This window comes from Mesoplodon bidens, assembly GCF_964165515.1.
Source record: "Mesoplodon bidens genome assembly, chromosome: 9".
Taxonomy (NCBI): domain Eukaryota; kingdom Metazoa; phylum Chordata; class Mammalia; order Artiodactyla; family Ziphiidae; genus Mesoplodon; species Mesoplodon bidens.
Genome location: NC_138166.1, coordinates 103,340,806 through 103,366,694, shown reverse-complemented (window position 1 = coordinate 103,366,694; position 25,889 = coordinate 103,340,806). Strand labels below are relative to the sequence as shown.

Genomic DNA, 25,889 nt, shown 5'->3' with positions numbered 1-25,889 from the left:
CAGAGAGAAATCAGGAGTTTTATCTTTGTCTTTGGAAATAAAAATTGCACCTGATCTAGAGCAAAAACAACTTGAGGGCAAAAAAGTGATTGCTTTATTTTAATCCTTACATCAAAACAGTCTTTGGAACTTTTACATGAAATAGATAATCATCAGGTACAATTTTTGTTTCAAAAAATCAGTGAGACTGTTGAGGAAATTCACGATGACAAGTGCTCTAGAGAGACTGCATTTGGACGATCCTTGTGAGTTTCTACTATATTATTTCCTCGGACATGACAGCCTCCTTCCTTAGCTGCAAGACTTGGGAACCAAGTAAACATCAGCTGAGGGCACCAAACTGATGTGCATCCAAGCCAGAGGGGCAGGGGAGGACAGATGGATGGCAGGACAGACGTGCATGCATATGCTCCCATCTCCCACATCAGTGGCTGTAACTGCCAACAGAGAGGTAAGAAAGAACATATCTCTGAAATGATCAACTGCACTCAAGCCATTTCTTTTTTCTCTAACATATATGCCCCTGCATATGGCTGGGCAAGTGGTACTGGATTGTTACTTAATCAGCCCGAGAAGAAATAAAATAATACCTCCTGATGAACAAAGGGATAGAAACACATCTCTCCATCCTCACCTTGCAGGTATAACTTATCTGCCAGTGAGTTCTAGTTTTGCTGCAATGGGCCTCAACTGGGGCCACTTCAACCTGCTCAACAAAAATCAGTCAAGGGATTTATCTTTCCAAGAAGTTTTATCAGTGTACAAATCATGTTCAAGGGCCTTCAGTGAGGCAATCCCTTGCTTTCTGGTCCAGTGGTCAGGAGATCGGGGTGGGCGGGGGTGCTGGCAGAGACGTAAGGAATACAGGACAGAGTGTGGTTGACACGCATGTAATTGGTTTGGGGCCTAAGGATCCCCCCAGATCTCTCTCATTATCTTCAAATTCATTACCCCTCTTTACAGGATAATATTAGAAAATAACTGACATGCCCAAACATGGAAAGGGAGGATAAATATCGAGTCCTACATCATTTAAAATCTCTCACACTTTTCTAAATAAAACTATGTAATACACAGTCTCTGTGAATATTTTCAAATCCAACAGACATGTGATTTGAGGCTAGAACTGAGGATTCTCCAACAAAGGCACATTCATAGAAGTTTTTCTCTGTGTACTCCTAAAATTCAAGACACTGAATCAGCTCAGAAGCTTCTACAGAATTAAAAGGTATTATAAGTTTTTTTCACGTAATTAAGATGAGTGAAAAATGCACATAAATTTAGTATTTCCTTTCCTCGGTATTCCTTTGATGAGAACATTTTCTTCAAGCTTCACAAAAGGCACAAGCCAGCCTTTCGATGCACAGCGATCTTTATTTTCTTTAGTGTTTTTCTTGAATTCAATTACTCTCTGTTACTTTAAGTATGACTTCCTCATTCAAGCAATGACAACACAATTACATAAATCTAAAATTTTCAACAGGGGTATTATAGCTGACTGGCCCAGCCGCTCCACGGCATGTGGGATCCTCCCGCACCGGGGCCCGAACCCGTGTCCCCTGCATCGGCAGGCGGACTCTCAACCACTGCGCCACCAGGGAAGCCCCGGAAATCACTCTTGCACCTCTACTGCCTCGTGAAAAAGTTAAACAAAGCTGGCAGTCACACCTCGCAGAGGGCAAATAGGGCGAACGCTCCAGACCTTCTCTTCTTGTTCATCTTGATCCACTTCCTTTCTTTCTTTTTCCCTGAAAGCACTTTTCCCAGCTGGTTTCCGAGGACCAGCTCAAATGGCCAAGTCAACTCTCTCTCTGCATCTGGGGGAAGATGGTTCAGTTTGGATCTTATCATCCTTTCATTTCAGCAAATCGCTTCCATGGAGGAAAAAGACTTAGTGCTTCTGCTTCAACAACAGCAAAGGGCTTTGGGGATGCACACTTTCCATTTTTCCACCAGTCGCCTTTTCTCGCCAGTTGGTTTTCTTGTTTATCTACCCGGTTGGTAAATGAGAGAACATTTACTTACGTTACAGATATGAGTCATGCAAGACTGAATGTCCATGCCCGGCCTGTAACTGTGGCAAAGAGTTGATGCTTCTGTGGTGGAGAAACGGTTTCAGGCAGGTCTGGTGGAGCTGGGATTTGGGGAAAGGAGATGTGGCAGTGACATTTCAAACATCAGGAACAGCAAGGTGAGCTGGTCATTCAGGGGGCTGGATTTTATTTGCCCTAGGGCTCCAACATTTTAATCTATTTGTTGAATGAATCAAACCACAGACCTCTGAACTCTGTGAGCCATTCACTGCAGGGGCTTTAGAAAGGGCGGTACCCTTCACTCCTTCACTGATTTCTTTTGCACACACATTCACAGGACGGGCATGGTGTGTGGTGCTGGAGATACATAAGGAACAGGGCATGTTTTGTGTCTGTCAGAGGCTCATGGCTGTGTGTCAGGGAAGGTATAATAGGTTTCATAATGGGTTTCACATTAGAGTCCTGAGACCTTCAAGTAGAAGAAGGGCCCTTCGTCAAACATGCCCCTATTGGAGGCCGATGGGCATCGTGTTTGTCCTGGTGATGAGAAGATGGCCAGCAAGTCACCCGTGACCTGCAGAGCACGGTCTGACCCTCAGCTAAAGCTGCCGTCCAGGGATCCATAGATCCCATAGTTTTGCCTTTTAGAGTAACCCAGAAAATAAAAAGATCAAGTCATATCACTTCTTCTAACAGTTCTTCTATTTAACAGTTCCTCAAATATGAATTAAAGACATACTTTAGGTCTTCAGCTACACAACTGCCTTTCTTTCAACTTTCATCACCCACATGGATCACAGGTCCTTCATCGACCACTTTCAGGGTGTCATAGCCACTTCTTCCCGACTCCTCGGCCTAGCCCCACCCCCTCCTACGTGCACTGAGGGTCTCCACTGTGCCCAGCACGGCACCCAGGTCTGACAGTCACCTAGTCAATATCTGCACGAGGTTTGGGCCGTGAGCACATTTCTATCCATGTATCTTAAGGAGATGCTAGGAGGAGGTACAGCTCAGAGAGGTTATGTAAATCACCAAAATCACACAGCTGGCAAATTCAGGACACAAACCACATTAAGGGAACAGAGATACTCAACTTGGAGTCTACAGACAGACAGGAGGCCTTCTGCAAGCCTCAGGTAATCAAGAGATTATGGGGGCTTCCCTGGTGGCGCAGTGGTTGGGAGTCCGCCTGCCGATGCAGGGGACACGGGTTCGTGCCCCGGTCTGGGAAGATCCCGCGTGCCGCGGAGCGGCTGGGCCCGTGAGCCATGGCTGTTGAGCCTGTGCGTCCGGAGCCTGTGCTCCGCAACGGGAGAGGCCACAGCAGTGAGAGGCCCGCGTACCGCAAAAAAAAAAAAAGAGATTATGGGACTTTTTCTGGTGAGCAGATCTATGGCTTTCATCAGACCCTCAAAGGGGATCTGTAATCCAAGGGTCGTGATCAACGCACTGTTGGTTCAGTTCAAGCTTGTGAACTGATAAAAGTTCCAGACGTTTCAACATCAGGACTCCTGCTCTGCCGAGTCCCCGGTGTATCCAGGTGCTTTGCTGGGAATCCTCTTCCTTTGACTTTCATCTCCCCACACCTGTTGTATAAATAACTACTACCTTCAAAGCCATTCAAGTGTAAGGTGAGATTGAAAATTACGTACTGCCTACTTTCAAAGCAAGCAGAATTTATTACTTGTTGCTTACTTTTAAAAGTTGGGGAGGAAAATATTTGTTATATCCTCATTTTTTCCCTAGTTTCCAAAGCAACTCATTAAATAACTAATTAAAAATGAAAAGTTGCCATGAAAAACCTAATGCCTCCAGGGACGGTGCAATAAAAAGAAGAAACAACTCTGTCTCTCACAGGCCATGAAGACAAAGAATTGCAGCAAACCCCCTGCTGCCCTAAGTACATATCTTTTCTCAACTGATCTGCAGACAAGGATTTTTTTAATGCATCTATAATACTAAATTCTTTTATTTCCTTTGCACTTTCCAGCCAATATCAGTTTTTGTGTTAATTTTTATTATATATATATATTTTTTACCATGTCTCACCCGGAATTGCTTGATTTGGAGCCAAAAATAAGGATTTGTGTCCTGAATCTGCAACTTGTTGGCTGTGTGATTTCGGTAATTTACTTAACCTCTCTGAGCCTTATTTCCCCCTGTGTAAACTCCTACTGCTGAATAAGGTACCTGGTTTCTAAGCTGTGCTCCAGGTTGCTCCGGGGCTCTGATGACACGTCCCAGGGTCACTACGGCTGCGCTTTCACCTCTGTTACATGCTGGGTTTGGCTTATTTTCTTTGGGGAATAGGTTTCTGTTACTAAAACAAAAGTCCAAAAATCACTGGGCAAGATGGTCTATAAAATGCCTTAAAAGTCAAAATTCTATGATTTCACAGAACAACCCCTCTTGGAATGGACACACAAGCCCTCACCAAATGCTAGAAATCAGGGCTTCCCTGGTGGCGCAGTGGTTGAGAGTCCACCTGCCGATGCAGGGGACACGGGTTCGTGCCCCGGTCCGGGAAGATCCCACATGCCGCTGAGCGGCTAGGCCCGTGAGCCATGGCCGCTGAGCCTGCGCGTCCGGAGCCTGTGCTCTGCAACGGGAGAGGCCACAACAGTGAGAGGCCCGCGTACCGGAAAAAAAAAAAATGCTGAAAACCAGAAGATCCATTCAAATAGCATTGTTATGCCAACAAAGTAAGTACTCATTCAACAGCACATTGAAATCTCAGTGCTAAGAACAGTATTCTGTGCTTAACAACTGTTTCCCTCACAGCAAGGGTGCGACGGGCATTATCTCCAGATGAGGAATCAGACCAGATTTGCCCAAAAGGCCCCTCAGCTAGGAGGGGGAAGAGCTGGGCTCAGAAGTCAGAGATTTCCATGCCAAGGCACACGTCTTCTCCCAACTCCTGGAAAACAGGGATACTGGCAAGGTCATGGTGAAAGGGTCACCCCCCATCCCCCCATCCCGTCCTTGTAACGAGCAGGTAAAATTAACGAAGTGCATTAAGGGAGCTTTGAGGCATTAAGGCTTTATGATTTTTGATGGCACAACAGTGTTTACCTGCTGAACTTCTCTCACTGGTTAATCTCCTTCTCTGACTGTGCACCACATGACTTGGTACTGGAAGAATGGAGGGTTTATTTTGCTTTTCAAAATCAGAGCGAGAAATTCTAATTGTCCCGAGTCCTAAAAATGTCTCAGTCTACTTTAAGAAATATGACATCTACCTATCTATCCATCTATACACACACACACATATGTGTGTGTGTGTGTGTGTGTGTGTGTGTGTGTGTGTACCAGAAGGCCTTAAAACACCTTGTTGCTTCTAAGTGAACTTGAATTTTATTGGGACATCACACACCCCTTTAGCTCTGAAAACCAGAATCTTGCAGTGCCCTTTCCAGTCTATCAAGACACACCAAGATGACATGACCCCCCCCACCAACCAAGTATAATTTTATGTCCAGGTCACCCTTCCAGTTTCATATATTCCCCCCAAATCTGGTTTTTTAAGCAGGGTTCTATCGTGTTAAGTTCAGGTTTCTTCCCTTTCTTCCGGAACCTGACTAACCCTTCACTGCTTCCCGTCCTTTCCAGACCACCGTGGCTTTAAAACCACCTCACGTAAGCGTGTCCTGTCTCCCCAAACCACCTCCATGACCCACAGAACACTCCATCTCCCCAGGCGGACTGCTCAGCCGCCCCTCAGGCTCCGACGGCACAGCCAAGAATCCCTCTGCTCTCCTGACCTCCAGCTGCTGCATCCAGGTGCCCTTTCCTCCTCCTCTGCCTCTCTTCCAACTGTACAGGCTATATCATACTAAGTGAAGTCAGGAAGAGAAAGACAAATACCCTATGATATCACTTATATGTGGAATCTCAACTATGATGCAAATGAACTTATCTAAGAAGCAGGCTCACAGACGTAGAGAACAGACTTATGGCTGCCAAGAGGGAGGGGGGTGGGAGAGGGACGGAGTGGGAAATTGGGGTTATCAGATGTAAGCTACTAGATACAGAACGGATAAACAACAAGGTCCTACTGTAGAGCACAGGGAACTATATTCAGTATCCTATGATAAACCACAATGGAAAAGAATATGAAAAAAGAACGTATACATATGTATAACTGAATCACTTTGCCCTACAGCAGAAATTAACACAACATTGTAAATCAACTACACTTCAATTAAAAAAAATTTAAAAATAAAAATCTTCCTCTGATCCAACAGTTGTCTAATAAGTGGATGGGGTATTAGGCAGCTATTAAAATTTAAAAAGAGGTTTATTTGCCTCTCCCATCCAGGGATCCAATTTAAGAGACATAGTTAGTGTCATAATTTCAGAATTCCCTGCATAAACACTGTCACAACCTCAAATACTCGAACAAGAAAAATACAAATCTCCTCTTCAAAATAGAGAAGTAAAATTCTTTCATTAATTTTAACACATACAACACCACCATTCAAGGACACCTCTGTTATATATTTCTAAGAGAAAAAAAATGGGGATACACTTCAGATTCTTTGGGTTGATGACCTTCGTGCACTGGGTAAACTTACTTAAAGGGTGGACTCTATCCTTCTGAGGACATGGATGCTCATTATCTTCAAGAGGAATCACATGAGTGTGTCAGAGACAGATTCTGACCTCTGAAAATGTTTTGAAAGAGCTCCCCCGCCCCAGACCGTGCTGGTGCCTTTGGGTCCCTCATCTCCACCTCCACATGGGCACACACACACATTTTTGAAAAGCCCGTGTTCCAAACTAATAGCTTGAGAAGATGCTCAGCGTCTCGTGCAGTTTCCGAGGGGGAAAGCAGTTTTTCCTGAGATCTAGCAGGAGAGGATAAATCTCTAAGAATTGATCAGATACTAGTAAGGGAATAATATATACACTATCATAGAAAATTTTATTATCAAGACTTTATTCTATCACTGATGTGTTCTGTAAAGTTGCTGGTGGAGGGCTGCATTCCAGATTCTAGCCACCACTGCTAAAACGAGACAGGCACCACTATGGATGTGGGCCAATGGCACTGACTCAATGTCTGTGCTTATGGCCATTCTTCCCAAGAAGCGATTGTTGCAAATTTCAATTCTATTACCATAAAATCCTCCTGGAATTGGAAGCTGAACACAGCAACAGTATCTGCTATCTGGTCCTTGCCTGATGATGCAGGACCTACTCCAATATAAATGCAGAATTCACAGCACTGATAAGATGCACACAACCCATCAGTGGTCTAAGGGGTGCCAAGACGGTCCTCAACGTGACCTGTCCTTAACTTTCCATGAATGATTGTGACTAAACACCATGTTTTTTCTTGCATCAACTCTGCCATAACTTTGTGCCAGAAATTTCAACCATTAATAATTCAATTCAGTTTCACCACCACCAACAGCTATTGTTAAATTTTTTTAATTTTTATTTTATTTGGAGTACAGTTGACTAACAAGGTTGTGTTAGTTTCGTGTGTATAGCAAAGTGATTCAGTTATACATATACATGTTATCTATTCTTTTTCAAATTCTTTTCCCATTTAGGTTATTACAGAATAATGAACAGAGTTCCCTGTGCTATATAGTAGGTCTCTGTTGGTTACCTATTTTAAATATACACACTGCTATTGTTAAAATTACCAACTTTATACGTTTTTCGGTGATTGCATTTGTCTCAGTCATTTAGCGAGGCCAGGTGGAATACAGCACATGTGCAGGTTTGATAAAAAGAGTCGACTATATTGGTACTTTATAGGTACGAGAAGCGATTAAAGGGCCTATCGGGGGCACGACAGTGAAGAATTCTGAAAAGGAAATGGCAGATGGGGGAGGAGGACAGAGAAGAAGCTTCCTGGACTTAACCACTTTCCCTGGGCTAATTTTTAAAATCTTTTCCGCCCCCTCACCCCCTCCTCTCTTTCATGTATTTCCCCACTTTGAGAAACACAGGGTACCAGGTCAGGAAGGACCTGGGAATGTCAGTCTCATGAAGAATTACAATAGACAGGAGTTAGGCTGAAATTCCACCCAGTCCCATGTTATCTCCTCCCATGCTTGCTTTTAAGGCCACAAGGTTTCCAAACCCAAATTTGAAATAAAAACATTTTAGTACATTCCGGGTTTCCAAACGATGCCTGAAACAAGAATATACACCTTCCACTTGTCTGATATTTTTAAAGCAAGGACTTCAAACCACCCTTGATCTTTAAAAGCTTCTAGAGATTTGCTTCTTCCCCCCATTATATTCTTGTCCTCAATTTTCAGGACTCGATCATCAGACTCATTCATTCTGTCTTCTCTTTCTCAATGAGAGAGGGTGAGAGATGTCTACTGCAAAACCAAAACCGAATCAGTGAAGGCCGAACACAGGCATGGCTCATTTGCCTAAAAGATAATGAAGCCACAATTCCCAATGAGCCGGAAACGTGGTGACTGTGCTTTCCTGTAAGAGGTTAGCGTCTTGGCATTTTTCACAGGCATGCTGGAGCTGAAGCTGTTTTACTGAAGGTCAGTGGAAAGCATTCTCCACCCCTCTAAGTCCCCCAGGTTTTCTCTGTGGAGCACTGGAAGGTCCTGGCGAAGCTTTCCGTGGCAACTTCAGGACGGAAGATGAAGGGCAGGGCCAAGTTCAGTGGAATGTCAGTACAACACAAGGAAATGTGCTCCGTGCACAGAGGAAGCATTTTTTCAGAAAGAAAAGTCAGCTGCTTTCCATTTGTTTTGAATCTGAGCTGTGGATACGGCCCGTCTGGGGTTGCTGGGGCTTTCGTTTCGTCCCTTAAGTGACCAGAACACTCCTAGAGCTCATCCATGAATCTGGTAAGGTTGCAAGCTACAAAATTAACGCACAGAGATCTGTTGCATTTCTGTACGCTGACGATGAAAGATCAGAAAAAGAAATTAAGGGAACGCTCCCATTTACCATCTCATCAAAGAGAATAAAATACCTTAGGAATAAACCTACCTAAGGAGGCAAAAGACCTGTACCCCAAAAACTATAAGACACTGATGAAAGAAATCAAAGATGACACAAACAGATGGAGAGATGTACCACGTTCTCGGATTGGAAGAATCAATATTGTTAAGATAACTATACAACCCATGGCAATCTACAGATTCAGTGCAATCCCTATCAAATTACCAAGGGCATTTTTCACAGAACCAGAACAAAAAAAACCTTATATTTGTACGCAAACACAAAAGACCCCGAATAGCCAAAGCAATCTTGATAAAGAAAAACGGAGCTGGTGGAATCAGGCTCCCTGACTTCAGACTACACTACAAGCCTACAGTAATCCAAACAGTATGGTACTGGCACGAAAACAGAAATATAGATCAATGGAACAGGATAGAAAGCCCAGAAATAAACCTACGCACCTGTGGTCGATTAATCTACAACAAAGGAGGCCAGATTATACATTGGAGAAAAGACAGTCTCTTCAATAAGTGGTGCTGGAAAAACTGGACAGCTACATGTAAAAGAATGAAATTAGAACATTCTCTAACACCATTTACAAAAATATACTCAAAGTGGATTAAAGACCTAAATGTAAGACCAGATACTATAAAACTCCTAGAGAGAAACATAGGCAAAAACACTCTTTGACATAAATTGCAGCAATATCTTTTAGAGCTTCTTTTAATATAGCATGTGGCTTGCATCCTAGAATACTGGGAACTACCTGTAGACACCAGAGCACACAGATTATGGCTTCAGGCTAGTGTCTGCCTCACTGCTACATTCTTCTCTCTGGTGATGAGACTAAACATCCCTCCTCTGAGAAAAGCACCACACCAGCCCGCCTTTCCTCTCCTCAGAGACGTCACACTGCTTTTGCCTTGGTCCCTCAGCTCCAGGAGCCACTCTGGCAAACCCAGGCACTAAGCTTTTGTTCTGAACCTGCTCTTGCTAGGATACCCAGGGCTTCTGAGTTCTCCCTCCAAATCCTTCACACATCAACCCATTTTGTAGCCAAAGTGCTCTCTCTTTCTCCCTGCCCTGGAAGTTCACAAGCCCTAGAGGTATTTTGAGACAATCTTAAGAACCTGGCATCCCTATTCTTTGCCCAGTTCCTTCAAGTTCCCTTTTCATCCAGAGAGTCTTAGGTAAGTCAGTTCATGGGCAGAATAGAATTTGATTTACACTAGTACAATGACTGCAGCCACTGCCACTTTCTGAGTCATAAAAGGACCACCTCTCCTACTGAGAAACTGATTTGTAAGTCATGTTGGCACTTCCTCTCACTGAATCTTGTTTCTCTGGTTCTTCTTCTCTTCCTCTTCCTCACCCTCCCCTTCCCCCTTTCCTCCTCCTCTTCCCCTTCCCCTTTTCCTTCTTTTGGTAAGAGTCCCTTACCATAGTTACATAAAAAATTTAACTCTCATGACTGTCAAAGCCAGATCCTCTGTTTCCGTATCTAATTTTACTACTGAAAGAAGCAACAGGATCTCGTGCAAACAGCACTGGACAAGGAATGTCAGAAGTCATCACCTATGTACCCTTGGGGGAGGCCTACCCTCTTTCAGAAGTCTCGGCTCCATGCATCTTAATGTTCATTTTAGAGCTGTTTGCAAAATTCTCTTCACGTCAGAAAACTCTTCTGTAATGGCATTATCCTTATGAAGTTAATTATCAGATTAATAACTATCAGATAAATAATTTAACATATCAATCAACACTAGGTCCTGAGGCCCATCATTTAATAGGAGAAGAGACACATTGGGGCTATATATTAGGACTTGTGCAGATCAGAGAAAACTGAGAAGCAACAAAAAATAATCGTTACATCTAGTAGAACTATCAGACCCACCGGTTTTCAGATTGAGGGAAGTTACAGAGGTGACTGAACTCAACATACAGCAAAAGATACAAGTTAGCCCACAGAACACAGAATATTTCTATATGAAAAGAGACGTTCTTGAAGACCTTTAAAGAAAAGGCATACTCTCATTTATTTGTGAGACTCCTGAGCGAAAGACGGTAGAACAGATCACGTGATGCACTTTTCCAACTCTGTGATTTTGTGATGCATGAGGCCTGCCTCTGTGTGTGTATGTGTGTGTGTGTGTGTATACATATCCACATACATACAGATACAGAATCTGCCACTCATCCCTGCTCAATATTTGAGAAACAATGTGTCATGGCTGACTGGAAACATGGAGAATGAAGCCTTCTTTCTCCTCTGCCTCTTAACAGCAACACTGACGACCACTTTTCAATTTTAAGTCATTTGAAATGAGTACAGTATAGTTTAAAATACATTTGTGCTTTTACTTATTTTTAAGGGGCAAAAAATCCCTTAATTTTGTTCTCTAAGGAAGGATCTAGTTTGTTTGCAAGAATACACTAAATTTAAACCGAATTAGCCTCAGCTTTTTCTACTTCACCTCCGAGGTTGACCTCTGGGCACATGGTGCAGCGAGGTGCCGGCCAGAGCAGATTCTGTTTTCACCGACAAGCCTCTGTAACATCTGATTGGCTTCAGAGCCAAAGGACGGATTTAATTCCTTCAGCTTAAAAAATAAATTGTTTCCAAACATCTCTGGGTTTTCATACTTCATTTAAAAATAATTTTTAGCATCTCCAAAGAGAAGAAAAACAGTCTTCTAGAAGTCTATTCTCCACTTTATTCCAACATGTTCATACAGTACCCTTAAAAAAAAACAACTTTCCACATATTCATCTATTCTTAGTACATTTTTAGAAAACAAGTTGGAAAAACTCAGCAATCTCTAATTAATAGGTAAAATCAATTGGTTTTATGTCATTTTCCTAGATTTTTTTCATTAATCTGCAGTAATCCTCGGCGTACAAAAGTTATTTCCAGCTGCCACCCACGTGCCTTGGCTCCCAACTACCAAGGCAGATAAGAAACTGTACTGTGCCTCTGTTAGCCTGCTAAGAACTAAGTGGTCGTCTACTGCAACACCCCCAAAATTTTTAAGATTGCTGGGAATACGTATCATGCTACATTAAATCCAAGTCCTTGGTAATGCTAAGGGTTTCAACCAAGAAATGAGGCTTGGTGATTTGAAGGCAGCCACGAAGTTGGTTAGTACAACCAAATGATCCCCAACCTAACAACCAAACCACACCACAAACCAGCATCTATCTCTTTCTCCTACAAAAAATTGGAGCATATTCCTCCCAGCCTGGGTAAGGGGCCATCCCCTTCATTAATAACAAGGAAAAAACTGATATGAAGAATTAAAAGACTCATTAAGAGCTTTGTAGTCTAAGCACATAAATAGTTTAAATATCTTTTGAAAACTGACAATGGAAGAAGAAAGTCTTCATGAACTAAATACTTCATTTCCCTCTTTGTGTTTAGAGCAGTTAAAATGTTAGCCAATGTCCCTCTAAAGGTATATTTATGTTCGATGTGAGATCTCTGCCCTCCATCCCATTTTGCTTCTCCTCCTCTAGCCCTGCTGTTGACCTTCTCTTTATTGGACTGTGGGCTGCTCTGTGCATTCCTCAGGGTCAAGGTGATGTCACTCTGAGAAGAGAGGAAAGGGCCCTCCCAAGAGCCTGGGAGGGGACTGCTTCTTCTGGACGTCCTCCCTGCTACCCGAATCCACAGCCACCTCTGGTTTTCAGGTTATGCCAGCTGAAGTCTTCCATGATTCCAGCACGTTCAAGTATAAGGGATTTCCCATGATCAAAAAGTATAAAATCAAACAAGAGCTTATACCTCCTCCAAAACCCACACCCTAATTAACTATTTCCAGTATTCTGGCATGTGAGGGTATCAGGCAACATCAGAGCAAAACTGAACAGAAGCCATGGACCTTCTTTTACATAACATAGCCTGGGCTTCTGAGTGCCCGCCCTTGGGTTTAGACCTATGAACAGCAAAGTCTTCTCTCCATAATTATTGTCCCATGGTCCAAGATGCTACCTAAGTCCTTGCTGGAGCCTGTAAGCCCAGGGCATATTTATTTTATAGCTAGTGAGGAGGAGATCTGTAATAAAAGGAAGCCCAGTCAGTCACAGGATGTTAATTCAGGGTGGACCTATTTCTTTATTGAACAAATATCCTGGAAGAGAAGGGCCTGGCGTGCCTCTTGTGAACCTCTGTGTTCATGCTACACTGAGCATTAACCCTCACTCGAGCTCACCCACTGTATACAAGAATTCCTAGATTTCCATATTTACAAAATCTCCTTCGCGGAAGAAATCAAACTGTACTTAAGTTCTTTAGACGATGAGGTTGATGATGAGGATGATGCAACTAATAAGATGGTCTCACTTTTAATGAAAAATGGGATTTGAGGAAATGACCACAAGTATGCAGCTTGCACTAAATACAGATCCAAAGTTGTCTTCATAAGGTCTCTGAATAGTTGATGACGGGCTGGTCGCAGTGTCCCCAGAGAGGCTCTTTGCTTTCCTGAACTTTAGAGGGATCCCCTTTCTTTGCCCCAATCCTAGCAAGTGAAAGCTAACAACACCCCTAAAATAAATAGGGAAAATCAGCTCATGCTGTTGATTTACCAAGCCTGAGCGAGCTGCTTTGATAATCTACTGGTGTCTCCCAGGATCTATTTTAACGATCTGCCAGAGGAGGACTAAGCAGTGATTAAAAGATAAGAACCTTCAAGATCTTTTGAGAAGGGAATTACAATACAACAGATTGCTGGTTCCCCTTTACTTCCTGAGCCTCTGCAGATGCGGGGTCTCTTCAGGGCAGGGTGAGCCGTGGGGGTCCGCTGCTCTATGGGGACACCAGTGCAGTCCGGAACACCTGTGTCAGCCCTTTAAGACCTGCTACTTCTCAGCTGGGGCCCCTCTTGATCCTAACTGTGCCTCCTCTGGCTTTTCTAGCTGGGAGAGTCTGAATTCTCTAAATGCCAGGATGAACAGCAGAGATTTGTTAGTACCTTCAGAGATACTGGGAAAAAAGCAGGAAAAAGAGACACAGGTATCCAGAAAAAGTCCTTTAAACAGAGCTCATATGTCTTCTTTTGACTTGTGTTAGAACCAAAGCAAAGTCCTGCTGGAGAGTCAGAATAAGCTGAATTATTTGGGGGGAGGGGCGTCGGCACTAGCCACTTCCTCCATCGCCCCCTCCCCACCCCCAGATTACAAAGTATTATAGTTGGAAACCTTCACAACTGACATGCTAAATTTGGCAACTCTGAGAGTGGCCTTTGTCCTCAGGTCCCTACACATCAAGTTTACCTCTCCAGATGTTCCCTGGGCACATGCATTACTGATGGACCAGGGATCGCTCAAAAATAAGAGTGGGGGAGAGGACAAAGGCAGACCCCAGCGCACACGCTCGGCACTTTATCTCAGGGGCCGCCGGCTCCGTGGCTCAGGGGGCTACAGTGGTGCAAATACAAAATCAATCAAGAGGCACAACCCCCCTCCCCCGACTCCCTCACACGCACACGCACACCGAGACGCGGGCACCCTCCGGAAAGCAGCATTACCTGCTCCTGCTGTTGCATGGATTTCCCCGAAGCATTTGGCTCCTTGGCTGTAGTCATGATTTCCTGTTCAGGGTGCACACAGGCACAGGGGCAGGTGCGATCTGCCGGGGAGTTTGGGGCCACCGGAGTCCACTGGGCGGGAGGACCGGGATTTAGTCCATGCTTCCCAAATCGCACGGCTACTGGGGCAGGGTGGGGGAGGACCAGTGGGCAGAGCAGCCTAGTTTTCTTTTTAAATGCAAAGAGCAGAGAGCGGCTCCGAAAGGGGAGATGCTGCGGCTTAGCGGGGCTTCTCCAGTTAGCAACAGCCTCTGCAATCGCCACAGAAACAACGACAACTGCTTAGCAACCGGCAAGTGGCGGCGCGGTGCAGGAAGGGGACCCGAGTGATGCGCGCCGCTCCCACCCGCCTGCCGTGGCGCACGGCGCATGCTCGGGCCGTGGCCGCGGGGAGGGGAGGGGGCTGGGCAGGGGGCCCCGGCGGGAAGGGGGCGCGGGCGGGGGCAGGGACCCCGGCGCGGCCTGGCCACCGGCCCGGGAGCCTGTCGCCAACCTGCCCAGGTGGCCGGACCTGCGCCGCCGCCGCGGTAGAGCTGCCGGCAGGTCCCACCGGGGCGGGGCCACGAAGGGGCCACACGCGAGGTGCCTTGTTTTTCCCTCTGCCAAGCGCAGGGCCTTTGGGGAGGAAGGTGGCCTGTGGGCACCAGAGAATGGCTTCTTTTCTGTTTGCTCGGTGGGTTTTTTCTTTTCTCCTGGATCGCTAGCTATGGAAATCTTGGCCTTTATTTTCCTTAAAATTCAGAAAACTTATTATGTTCCATCTTTTAACTCAAAGAATCCTCTGTTTCTCTGTGAAAATCAACCAGGACCTCAAGGGTGTCTGTTGCTTAAAAGAAGCAAAGAAAGAAAGAAGCCCATGGGGTGACCTTACAGGAACGCAAGGGCTCCCCGCCGAGTCCTGAGCTCAAGGAGAAAGCAGGGGCAGAGACGGCCGTCCTGCTCTCCGGCCTGATGTCCTTGAGCTTGGTGCCGACCCTGGGCAGACCGAGCCGCTGGTGGAGGAGAAACGCGCTGGGGGACTCTGGGCCTGATGAGCTACTAGCTTGCAGGTGGGGATACCTGGGCCTTCCAGAAACTCCAGCCAGCTCCATGCCCAGGGGTCTTCTGCTGCCCCTGAGTGTGAGGTGCCCTCTGTTAGTACTTGTCTATCTCCTCCCTGCCTTGAGCCTCTGCCTCCACCACAGGGCTTCTGGCCACAGACACTCACCAGCCTGGGGGAGCGTAGCCCTCACCCCACCCGGCCCTGACAAGCGCTCTCAGCAAGGAAGTCCTTCCCGAGCCGCTCGTCTGTCTTGCCTTCGCCCCTGCGAAGCCAGTGCAGTTCCCTGTAGAGGGAAGGCGAGGTAGGTCTGTATCCAGTTGAAAGGTGTTTCATAGAAGACGTCCCTTTGTCCTGCTCCTTCCCTGGCCCCCTGACCCCAGTCATTTGACAAGAACAGACACCCGCCGGCAAAGATCCAGGGCACTGTGTCCTTCCCCAGAGGTGACAATTGAGTCCAGATAGTGCAGAGTTGCCTGCCCCTCCCACGACGGCCTGGGCACAGACACCCAAAGGTCAGGATGGGCAGCTGGAGCTTGCCTGGTTTGGCCGAGCGTACGAACAGGAAAACCCCGAGTAAGAGCCTTGTCCCTCAGTCAGGCTTTGCTTTGTGTTGTGTTTGCCTCCGATTTAGACGTCCCTGCAGGACAGGGGAGTTTCCGGCATGGGAACAGCAGTGGCGTGCATCCCGGGGTATGTGGCCTGCTCCCAGGGTGTCTGGAACATAGGTTATCACCAGTGGGGGCTGCAGGGAGTGTGCCAGGCCACACAAACCCTCAGGGGAGTCGCTGCCCAATTATGGGTTTCCAAGGAGGGAAAGCTGGGGCCACTGCGGTGTGAGGTCCCCAAGCAAACCTGACATCGAGGCCCCAGCAGCAAAGACTCAGAAAGGAGACCTGGGCAGTGAGGTGAGCAGCCGCCCTCCCCCCCTCGCACACCTGGACCACAGCAGCCCCGGGGGGGACCTCGGTGATGGGTGAGACCAGCAGCCCTTGCGGCAAAATGGTTCATTGCTGAGCATCTCAGAACTGGTCTGTCCTCCAGAGAGTTTCCTCTTAAATCAAAACCCCCGGCATGGGTCAAATCTTAAACCACCATCTCATAACATCTCCAAAAGCATCCACTGCTACCTTGTGGGGGCCATGAGCGCCACCCAGGACTGATATCCAAGGACAGGGACACCAACGGGGGGCAGGGAGAAGCAAAAGGAGCCAGGACCTGCTTCCTCTTCACGGTTTCCAGAACCCTGGGTCTCACCCACTAGGTGGTACCCCAGGGTGCTCAGCTGTGTCTGGTGGGGACTGACATGAAACCCTTTGGGAACTTCTATTTTATTTCTCAGTAACGACCTTAAATGTTATTTTACATCCAAAATGAATATGGACGTAATGCAAAGTTCACGCACATTTGTAAGATTAAACCTTATACTTCAACGAAGTCCCCTGCTGGCATCAGGCCATCAGATCACTTGAGCACTTGCCCTACCAGCCCCTCCCCCACCCCCACCCCCACCCCTCCTTCCGCTACTCTCTCTTCAAGAGCCACTGGGTGGTACAGCTCGCAAACGGCTGGTGGATGGACAGGCCAGGTGGTGCCACCCGGAACCTTTCCATGGGCTCTTCTGGCACCAGGTGTCCAGAGGCCAACTTTTCTGCCTGCTTGACTTTGACCGCTTTTCAAAGAGAAAGGGCAGGACTTCCTAATAAGCCAGACAGCACAGATGAACTTGAAGGACCTTCTGCTGAGTGACGTGTGCCAGTAACAGAAGGGCAAATACTGCATGATTCCACTTATACAGAGGAATCTAAAACCGTCAGACGTATAGAAACAGAGAATAGAATGGTTCTGCCAGGGGCTGGGGGGTGAGGGAGGCAGGCAGTGGCTATTCAGCGTGGATAAACTTTCCATCCTGCCAGATGACAAAGTTCTAGAGCTGCCGTCAACATTACAACTCTAGTGAACAATGCTGCACTGTACACTTAAAAATCTGTTACCTGAAATAAGTCACAGAAAAACAAATACCGTATCATTTCAGTCAAGTGTGGAGGATAGCAAACAATCAAAAATAAATCAACAAACCAAACAAAAACAAATACATAGATGCTGAGATGGAAGCTAAATTTCTGGTGGTGAGCACACTACAGTGGACACAGAAGTCGAAATACGTTGTACACGTAAAACATATCGTGTTATAAACCCATGTTACCTCAATAAAAAATAAATCTATTGGTATTAACAGATACACATTACTATATATAAAATAGATAACCGGGGCTTCCCTGGTGGCGCAGTGGTTGGGAGCCCGCCTGCCGATGCCGGGGACACGGGTTCGTGCCCCCGTCTGGGAGGATCCCACATGCCGCGGAGCGGCTGGGCCCGTGAGCCATGGCCACTGAGCCTGCGCATCCGGAGCCTGTGCTCCACAACGGGAGAGGCCACAGCAGTGAGAGGCCCGCGTACTGCAAAAAAAAAAAAAAAAAAAATAGACAACCGACAAGGACCTACTGTATAATATAACACAGGGATCTATACTCAGTCTTTTGTAATAACCTATAAGGGAAAAGAATCTGAAAAAAATATATATATATGTATGTATAATTGAATCACTGCTGTACACTTGAAACTAACACATTGTAAATCAACTATACTCCCACTAAAAGAACAACAACAACAAAAATAAATCTAAAAACAATCTGTTAAGAGGGTAGATCCTTAAGAGAGAGAAAGGGCTGCCTTTTTTCCATGTTCTAAAATTAATCAGTATCCCCCTAGAAGAAAAACACCCCGCCCAAGTTTATCCTTTCAGCTGAAGTGTGTCCTGCACCCTTCTCTCCCCGCCTCAGTGCACATTCAGTTGATAGCATCCATCCTTAGCAAAGGGAGAAAGTCAACGCTTAGCTACTTCATAATAATGACAGTAACAGTGGCTGCCTGGTACTGCCCTGTGCTATGCACCCAAGCCCAGCATCTCTGTGAGGGAAGCCCTGCGATTCCCCCATCTGACAAAAGAAAATTGACATTCAGAGAATTTATGAAACCCATGGTTACCCAACAAGTAAGTGCCCGACCTAAACCTGGGCGTGCAGGCCAGGGGCCACCATACCACACTGCCTTGAAATGCGTGCAGAGTAGAATATTGAAACTACTGAGCTAGTCTGTGCCAGGGAGGACACTGAGCATTTGATACCTATTATCTTAATTGATCCTTAAAAATCTCTCAGATATCCATGGCACTAGCTCGCTAGGGCCGCCACAACAAAGTACCACTAGAAGTCCAAGGTCAAAGTGTTGGCCTCTCTCTTTGGTCTGCAGATGGTGGTCCCTCTGTGTGTGTGTCTGTCCTGATCTTCTCTTCTCTTCTCAAGGACACCAGTCCTATGGGATTAGGGGCCACCCAGGGGTCTCATTTTAGCTTAATCACCTTTTCAAAGATCCTGTCTCCAAATACAGTCACGTTCTGAGGTCCTGGGGGTTAGGACTTCAAGTTATAATGGTGTCAGGGGGACACAATTCATCCCCTAACACCTATTGTTACCCCATTTCACTGATGAGGAAACTGAGGCTTGAAACAATTAAGCAGCTCTTCCAGAGTCACACAGTCAGTAGTAAATGGCAGAGTTACTCAAAACAAGAGTAAGGCTCCCAAACATTCCAGCATCTTCAAAGCGGCAGGCAGCTAAAGGGGTCTCACTAAGGCCTCACTCTGGGCGAGTCCCTCGTGTGGCTCTAGGGAGGATCTGGAGAGCAGTATGGACCTAGCCCTTCCCAGGTGAGTGCTCCCTGCACCAAGGGGGCAGAGAGAAGCCAGCGTAAGCGGGGCATCTTCATTCTGCAGCTGAGCACCTTCCTGGAGCCCCAAGCAGGGGCTACCCTGACGCCTGCTTCTCAGCCCCCACCCCGCTCTTCACTGCACTTGCTGGACACAGGCAGCTGAAACTGGCAGAGCATGGCAGTCTGCCTGCCAAGGAGGCTGCCACCAAATGCTCACCCTGCCATGTACACACCTCCCATTCCCATTGGCCCCATTGCCCGGTGCTACAAGAAACCTCTCAGAGCTTGCAGTCCGCCTCCCTGCGTGGACCCAAAGCACAGCAGTCCTGAGCAGGTGTACCTGGATGGAGGCTTGTTCACATGCGTCCAAGATGGGCGGCTGGCACAGGCTCGGCTAGTTAGGTTTGTTTGTGGATGTGCAAGCCTGGGTCCCGCTGCAGCTCCAGGCCATTTCTCACTCCTCTGATTTCCGTTCACCTTGCCCAGAGTAGCCAATCAGCTAAAACAGCTTTGCTTCATGACTCGCTCCATCAGCAGGTCTTTATCAAGCACCTACTATGTGCAGACAGCAAAACTGCCAAGAGACAGACATGCTGGCTGCCTCGTTGCTGTAAGGTAGGGATGAAAACGTCCTTAGAGTAGGACCCCTGAAGATTTTGAATTTTTTTTAGCATTAACCATCTGCAAGAGAAGCCACTTCTAACTTACAGTTCCCTGAAAATAAAAACGAATATGGGCAGAAAGGTAAGATTCCCTGGAGAATTCAGCCAGGATCTGAAGAAGCAAGTTTAGAAAAAGAGCTTATATAGATACATACTGAAAATTACCAAGGGGGAGGAAAAGTGGATAAGTTTCCTGAAGACTGGGTTTCTCTAGAGAAACAGAACCAATAGGATGTGTGTGTGTGTGTGTGTGTGTGTGTGTGTGTGTGTGTAGCGAGAGAGAGATTGAGTATTTTAAGGAATTTAAGGAATTGGCTCATTTGATTGCAGGGGCTTGCAAATATGAAAGCTGCAGGGTAGGGCCATGTAGGCCAGAAGGCTGGAAACCCAGGTAAAAGGCCATCTGGAGGCAGAATTCCTTCTTCCTCCAAGGAGGTTGGTCTTTTTTTTCTCAAAGCCTTCAACTGATTGGACAAAGCCCACCCATATTGTGGAGGGTAATCTGTTTTACTCAGGAGTCTACTGATTTAAATGGTAATCACATTAAAAAACCCCAATCCTCCACAGCAACATCTAGTTTGACCAAAAGCTGGGTACCATGGCCTAGCCACACTGACACATAAACTCAACTATGACAGGCTATGAGTAGAAGTGACTGGTAAAGCATCTGTCAGGGGGAATATTCTTAATTTACTATCCTTCTCCTCCTCCTTTTTCCCATCTCTCTACCTGGGATGCTTGCTGCAATCTTGAATCATGAAACCAAGACCATTCACAGGAGAAAATAGAATAGCCATCAGATTCTTGGGCTGTTTACCTCCAAATTGCATATACAGGAGAGAGAAAGAAACTTCTCTCTTACATAAACCACCATTACTTAGGTTTTCTGTCATGCACAACCAAGCTGAGCTCAAATGAATACAGTACAAATTCCTCTTCTGTCTTCCCTTCGCATTACTCCTAACAGTTTTGCTAAGAGTATCCCCCTAAAATTATAGCCAGTTAACTTAGGAAGAAACAGGAGCTGATCTGTCTTAATAGACCTGCTAAATTTATGTTGTTTTCTAGATGTAGCAAATGAGTGAGTTTCCAAATCAGGATCCAACTATGGCCCCTCTGCCAAATCCGATCCACATCTTGTTTTTTAAAATAAAGTTTTATTGGAATACAGCTGAGCCCGTTCACTTACACATTATCTAACGAGACCTTCTGCACTACAGTGGCAGAGTTGAGCTTGTGACCAAGACCAGGTGGCCTGTAAAGTGTAATATATTTACTATCTGGTCCTTTGCAGACCCCAGGTCTGGAGTGACTCAGTTCCATGTCAATTACAGTTATGTTGGCTCACTCAGAATCACAAAATCAATAGAAAAAAGAATCTTGTATCAAAGTAGACCATTCCTCCCACCCCCGAAAGGGAAGGCCATAGATAAAAAGTCCTAACGCTTTTTCCCATCAGCCTAGAAGACATACATCACGGGAAGACAAGTGTTTCCACTAATTATGAAACAGTTCACCTCCCACTGTTGTCAGGGTGTCTCCTTTTCTGGAGGGAGACTGGAGCTTGACCCAGGAGCCTCCACACACCCTCCCCTGTGTGCATCCTCACAGCATCCTCTCCAAATGCCACCCCAGTTCCATCGAATGGGGGGTCAGTGTCCTGGAAGCGGGAATCACCCGTGGATTTGGGAGTCCTGAAAGCATTCAAATGGTGTGCATAATTCATACCTCCATTACTTAGAGTAAGTGCTCAAAATTATTTGTTTGGATAAATGCATAATATCGTGTATTCAAAGGAATTCAATGACAAGCCCCATTTGAATGATTTTCATCTTTTCCTAAAAGATGCTTCCCTGGTTGATCATGAACCTTTATCAGGTAAAGTAATACTAGTCACTCTTCCTGAAGTTGAGGCCATGGGAGGTTTGGCCTGAGCCAATGTGTCCAGCTGCCCGAGAAGCCAACGGCCCTGTGTTTACTGAGATACTACTATGTGCTAGGTGCTTTGTATAGAAGTCAGGAAATCTGCTCTCATGGACTCTCAGCCTAATAGGAGAGGGGAACTTGGAACAAATAAAAGCCTTTGGGTCCTGCCTTAGGAAGTACAAGGAGAAAGACATGATGGTGGTGGTAGGGAGGGGGTTTGGAGGCAACCTGGGTGCCCATCCTTGTGGAGGGCTACGTAGAATGCTCTGGACACACACCATGCAAAGCTAAGCAGTGATGAGCAGGAAGGTAATATGTGCACAGAGCAGCATGGATGGGTTATAAACACGGTGCTCAGGGCAAAAAATAAGAAACATAAATACATATTCACACACGTATGCATATACATACACATGTAAATATATATTTACATAAATATGTGTATACAAAACACATAAGCATATACACATAAACTCAAACCTTTTAACAAATAAAAATACATTCATACAAAATACGTGTTTTGCAAAAATACATACAGAGTAAAAGCTACCCACCAGACGTGGTATAATGTTTGCTGATGGTGGGAGGGAAAGGGGAATAAATTACAAGCTGAATAAGGAAAAAAAGAGGGTAGGAGGGAGGAAGAGAGGTGGGGAGGGAGCACAGGACCAAGGAAAGGAAGGAAGGAGGAAGACGGGTGGGCTTCGCTTGGACCACTGATGATAACGTGATGTCAACTTCACCTCCATAAACCTCAGCTTCCTCACCTGTAACTAGGCTGGAGAAAAGTCAAAATAAAATGTATCGAGAGCCCTCGGTAGCCCTGCATGATCACTTGTACCATCTTACTTAACTCTCCCAATAACCCTAGGAAATAACTGTCTAATTCTTAATTTACAGGTAAGAAAATGAGGGCTTCGAGAGAGGATCATTTGCCCAAGGTCACACAGGTAGTTGTTTGATTGACGGGCCTGGTGTGAATCTACATCTAAGTCCAACTCTCTGCCCTCTGTGTCGATGGACCACACGCTCTAAATTGCATATTCCCTAAATACTTTCCAGCTGGAAAATGCTATTCTGTGAGTCCAGGTAGATATTCCAAGGTTGATAATCACATTTCTGAAAATTGCCATTATGCAAAAGACTTTGAAACCACCCCACATTTATGTTCACACCCGGCTATTAGATTGCAGCCTCAACTCAACGGTCGGGGGACCAGATGCAGCACAAACTCTGCGGCATTTTGAAAACCTCATTTAAAAATGTGTGTGTTTCAGGATTCCCTGGTGGCACAGTGGTTGAGAGTCTGCCTGTCGATGCAGGGGACGCGCGTTCGTGCCCCGGTCCGGGAAGATCCCACATGCCACGGAGCGGCTGGGCCCGTGAGCCGTGGCCGCTGAGCCTGTGCTCCACGACGGGAGAGGCCACAACAGTGAGAGGCCCACGTACCACAAAAAAAAAAAAAAAAAAAGTGTATGTTTCATCACGAAGTAGCTTAATTCCATTCCGGTTGCTTTGCCTTTCACATCTCCCCCTGACCCATCTCGCACCTTGAAACCCGACCAGAGAGCAAGGGCACCCTGGCACCCAGGCAGGTCGGCCACCTGAGCTGGCAGGTCATAGCTGGGCACTGCCTGCTTCTCCTTGAGTGTCCCATACCGCCAGGATGACCTGGGCAACAGCAGCTCGACAGATGCCTTGTTGACGGCCCCAGTTGGTCTTTCTGGGGCTGTTCATGAGGCCAGCTGTGAACAAGCTCTCCTGTTATTTGGGTAACACCAGATGTGGTGAGGGACTCAGATATTCCTGCCGTCACGTTGCCATCAATGGTGTCTCAGGACAGATGTCCTCAAAGGAGCCTCTGGGTCATCCTCCTGGCGTGCGTTTCACATCCTCTCTGGTTTCCCAGGACCTCTGCTCACCCCCTGCCATCTGGCCCAGGTGTGGCTGTGTAGCAATAGGATCCAGGTCAGGAAGAGCTTTCATACCCACATAGGAGAATATGTCTTATATAACACGTCCCTCCAAGCCTCCAAGTTCTCCTGCTTCGTTTTCAACATCAAAGAAAGAAAGAAGCAGATTCCTGCAGACAATTCCCAGAGAAGCATCCGTCAGTGAAATCCCTACTGTCCAACTTTGCAAAACACATCCGACTTGGCTTTGGAGTTGAGTGTAAATGACGGTGTATCTGACACCCAAACGGGCCACTTCAGATTGGAGATGCATATAAAAAATGGCAATCTAAGACACTTGGTATTTTCTCTTGGAAGGTAATATCAAAGCGTGGGCATGAAAAAGGAGGGTCAAAGAAAACATGTCTTCCACCAAAGAAGGAGCACTAGTTCCACCCCAACCCCCCCATCTGATGAGCTCCTATACATCCTTCAAAGTCCAGTTCAAATGCCACCTCCTACCTCCTCCTAGACTTCATCCCTTGCCTCTTGCTCTCCCATCACACTTTTCATGTCCCATACTTGTGTGAAGTCTTGTTACATCACAGCTCCACCGTCCACTTCCCCTCCTGGCTTCCTAGCCCCATCGTGGGTTTCTCCAGGGCAAGGCCAAGGTAAAATGAAGGGCTGCATATCAGTTAAAGGAATGAGCTTTAACGTCAGAATAATTTCTTATTTGCAAATCCCAGGTCTGTTCGCTTGTTGTCTGTGTACAAGCCACTGAGTCCAGGTTTCAGCTGTTAAATGCACACAACAGTGGGCGGCTTATAGAGTACGGTCAGAACTAAATTAGGTCAACTCTGTAAATCAGTGGACACAGAGGAGGGGCTAAATCAGCAGCTCTTCTCATTGCTGGACTGAGGTCACCTTAAGGACATGTCTTCTTCTTTGTATCCTCTGTGCTTAGCACACAGGAAACAACAGAAAAATGGGTGTGTTAGGGAGAGAACTTTGGGAACACTTGAGTGTCACCTCCACTGAAATTCAGAGGACAAGAGTGTTTCTTCACATGAGCACCAGGAGAGGTCAGAACCAGATCATTCATTTTAGGCAACTCGTTATCAGCACAGACATTCAGACAGAATCACAACACAGAGTTCCTGTTTGAGCCTCATGGGGTAGTATGGATACAGTTCACAGATCACTGAGAGATGGAAACGTGGATGTAGACCCCCCTGGGAGGATGCAACCGCATGCACAGGAGGAAATGTCAGGTGGAATGGCTGCCAAGGTGACGAGGTTGGGAGAAGAGGCTTCCCGAGAACTTGGGGCTCCATCCTGCCCTACCCCTGTTTCAGCATCCAGCCAGGGCACTTGTCCTCCCCACACCCCCCAACGAGAGCCATATGTCATTGAAACGAAGGGCTCCCCGGCCTAAAACACAGGATCCGCTGGGTCCCTCACTACAGGTGACCACTTTTCAAGGAGAAAGAATGAAAAGGGAAGAACAATGGCCACCAAAGAGAAAAAAATGTCTTACATTTTAGAAATCAACAATGAAATACACGAAGAAGACATATTTCCTCGATTCATCAGACAAGCTTAAAAGGTTCTATGTGCCTTATTACGTCTTTTTTAAGAGTCTCTTTTGCTGAAAATTAGAACTAAGCAAAAGTCCTTAAGAATTAGAGCCCAGCCTATTGAATAAGAATAAGAATATCTGCCATTGAGTACTGACTGGGAGTCAGACTCTCCACCAGCCCCCAAGAAACAGAAAAGATAACTACTTGTTGGGCAACACAGAAACAACTTCACGAAGACAACTGCCCTCCTAAGAAAATGAAAAACAAGATTTATATTGTGAAATGTATTCTGTCACTTATTGTGTCAACCAGCAATGAAAGAGAGGAAGTAGAATAAAATGGAAAATATAAGCGGATATGGCTCTTAGTAAGGGTATTATTTTGTGAAACTTTTGTGAAATGGGGTCACCTGTGAAATATTAGAAAGCCACTGTTCTAAGATCTATAAGAGAATCTGTGCCTGTCCAT

General features: G+C 46.1%; 1 protein-coding gene across 5 annotated transcripts in view; it reads right to left on the bottom strand.

Annotated features, from left to right (window-relative positions):
• DPP6 (dipeptidyl peptidase like 6) overlaps nucleotides 1–25,889 on the bottom strand; it is a gene marked incomplete at both ends in the record, with an annotated part of 1,069,187 nt that overhangs the window by 561,431 nt on the left and 481,867 nt on the right. For 2 of the 5 annotated variants that reach the window (XM_081243457.1, XM_081243459.1), the window contains one exon: nucleotides 14,489–14,545. The exons of the other annotated variants lie outside the window; for them this stretch is intronic. In XM_081243457.1, coding sequence (XP_081099583.1) covers nucleotides 14,489–14,545 — 57 coding nt within the window. Of the gene's footprint in view, nucleotides 1–14,488; nucleotides 14,546–25,889 lie in introns of those variants that run through there. 5 annotated transcript variants of the gene reach the window in all.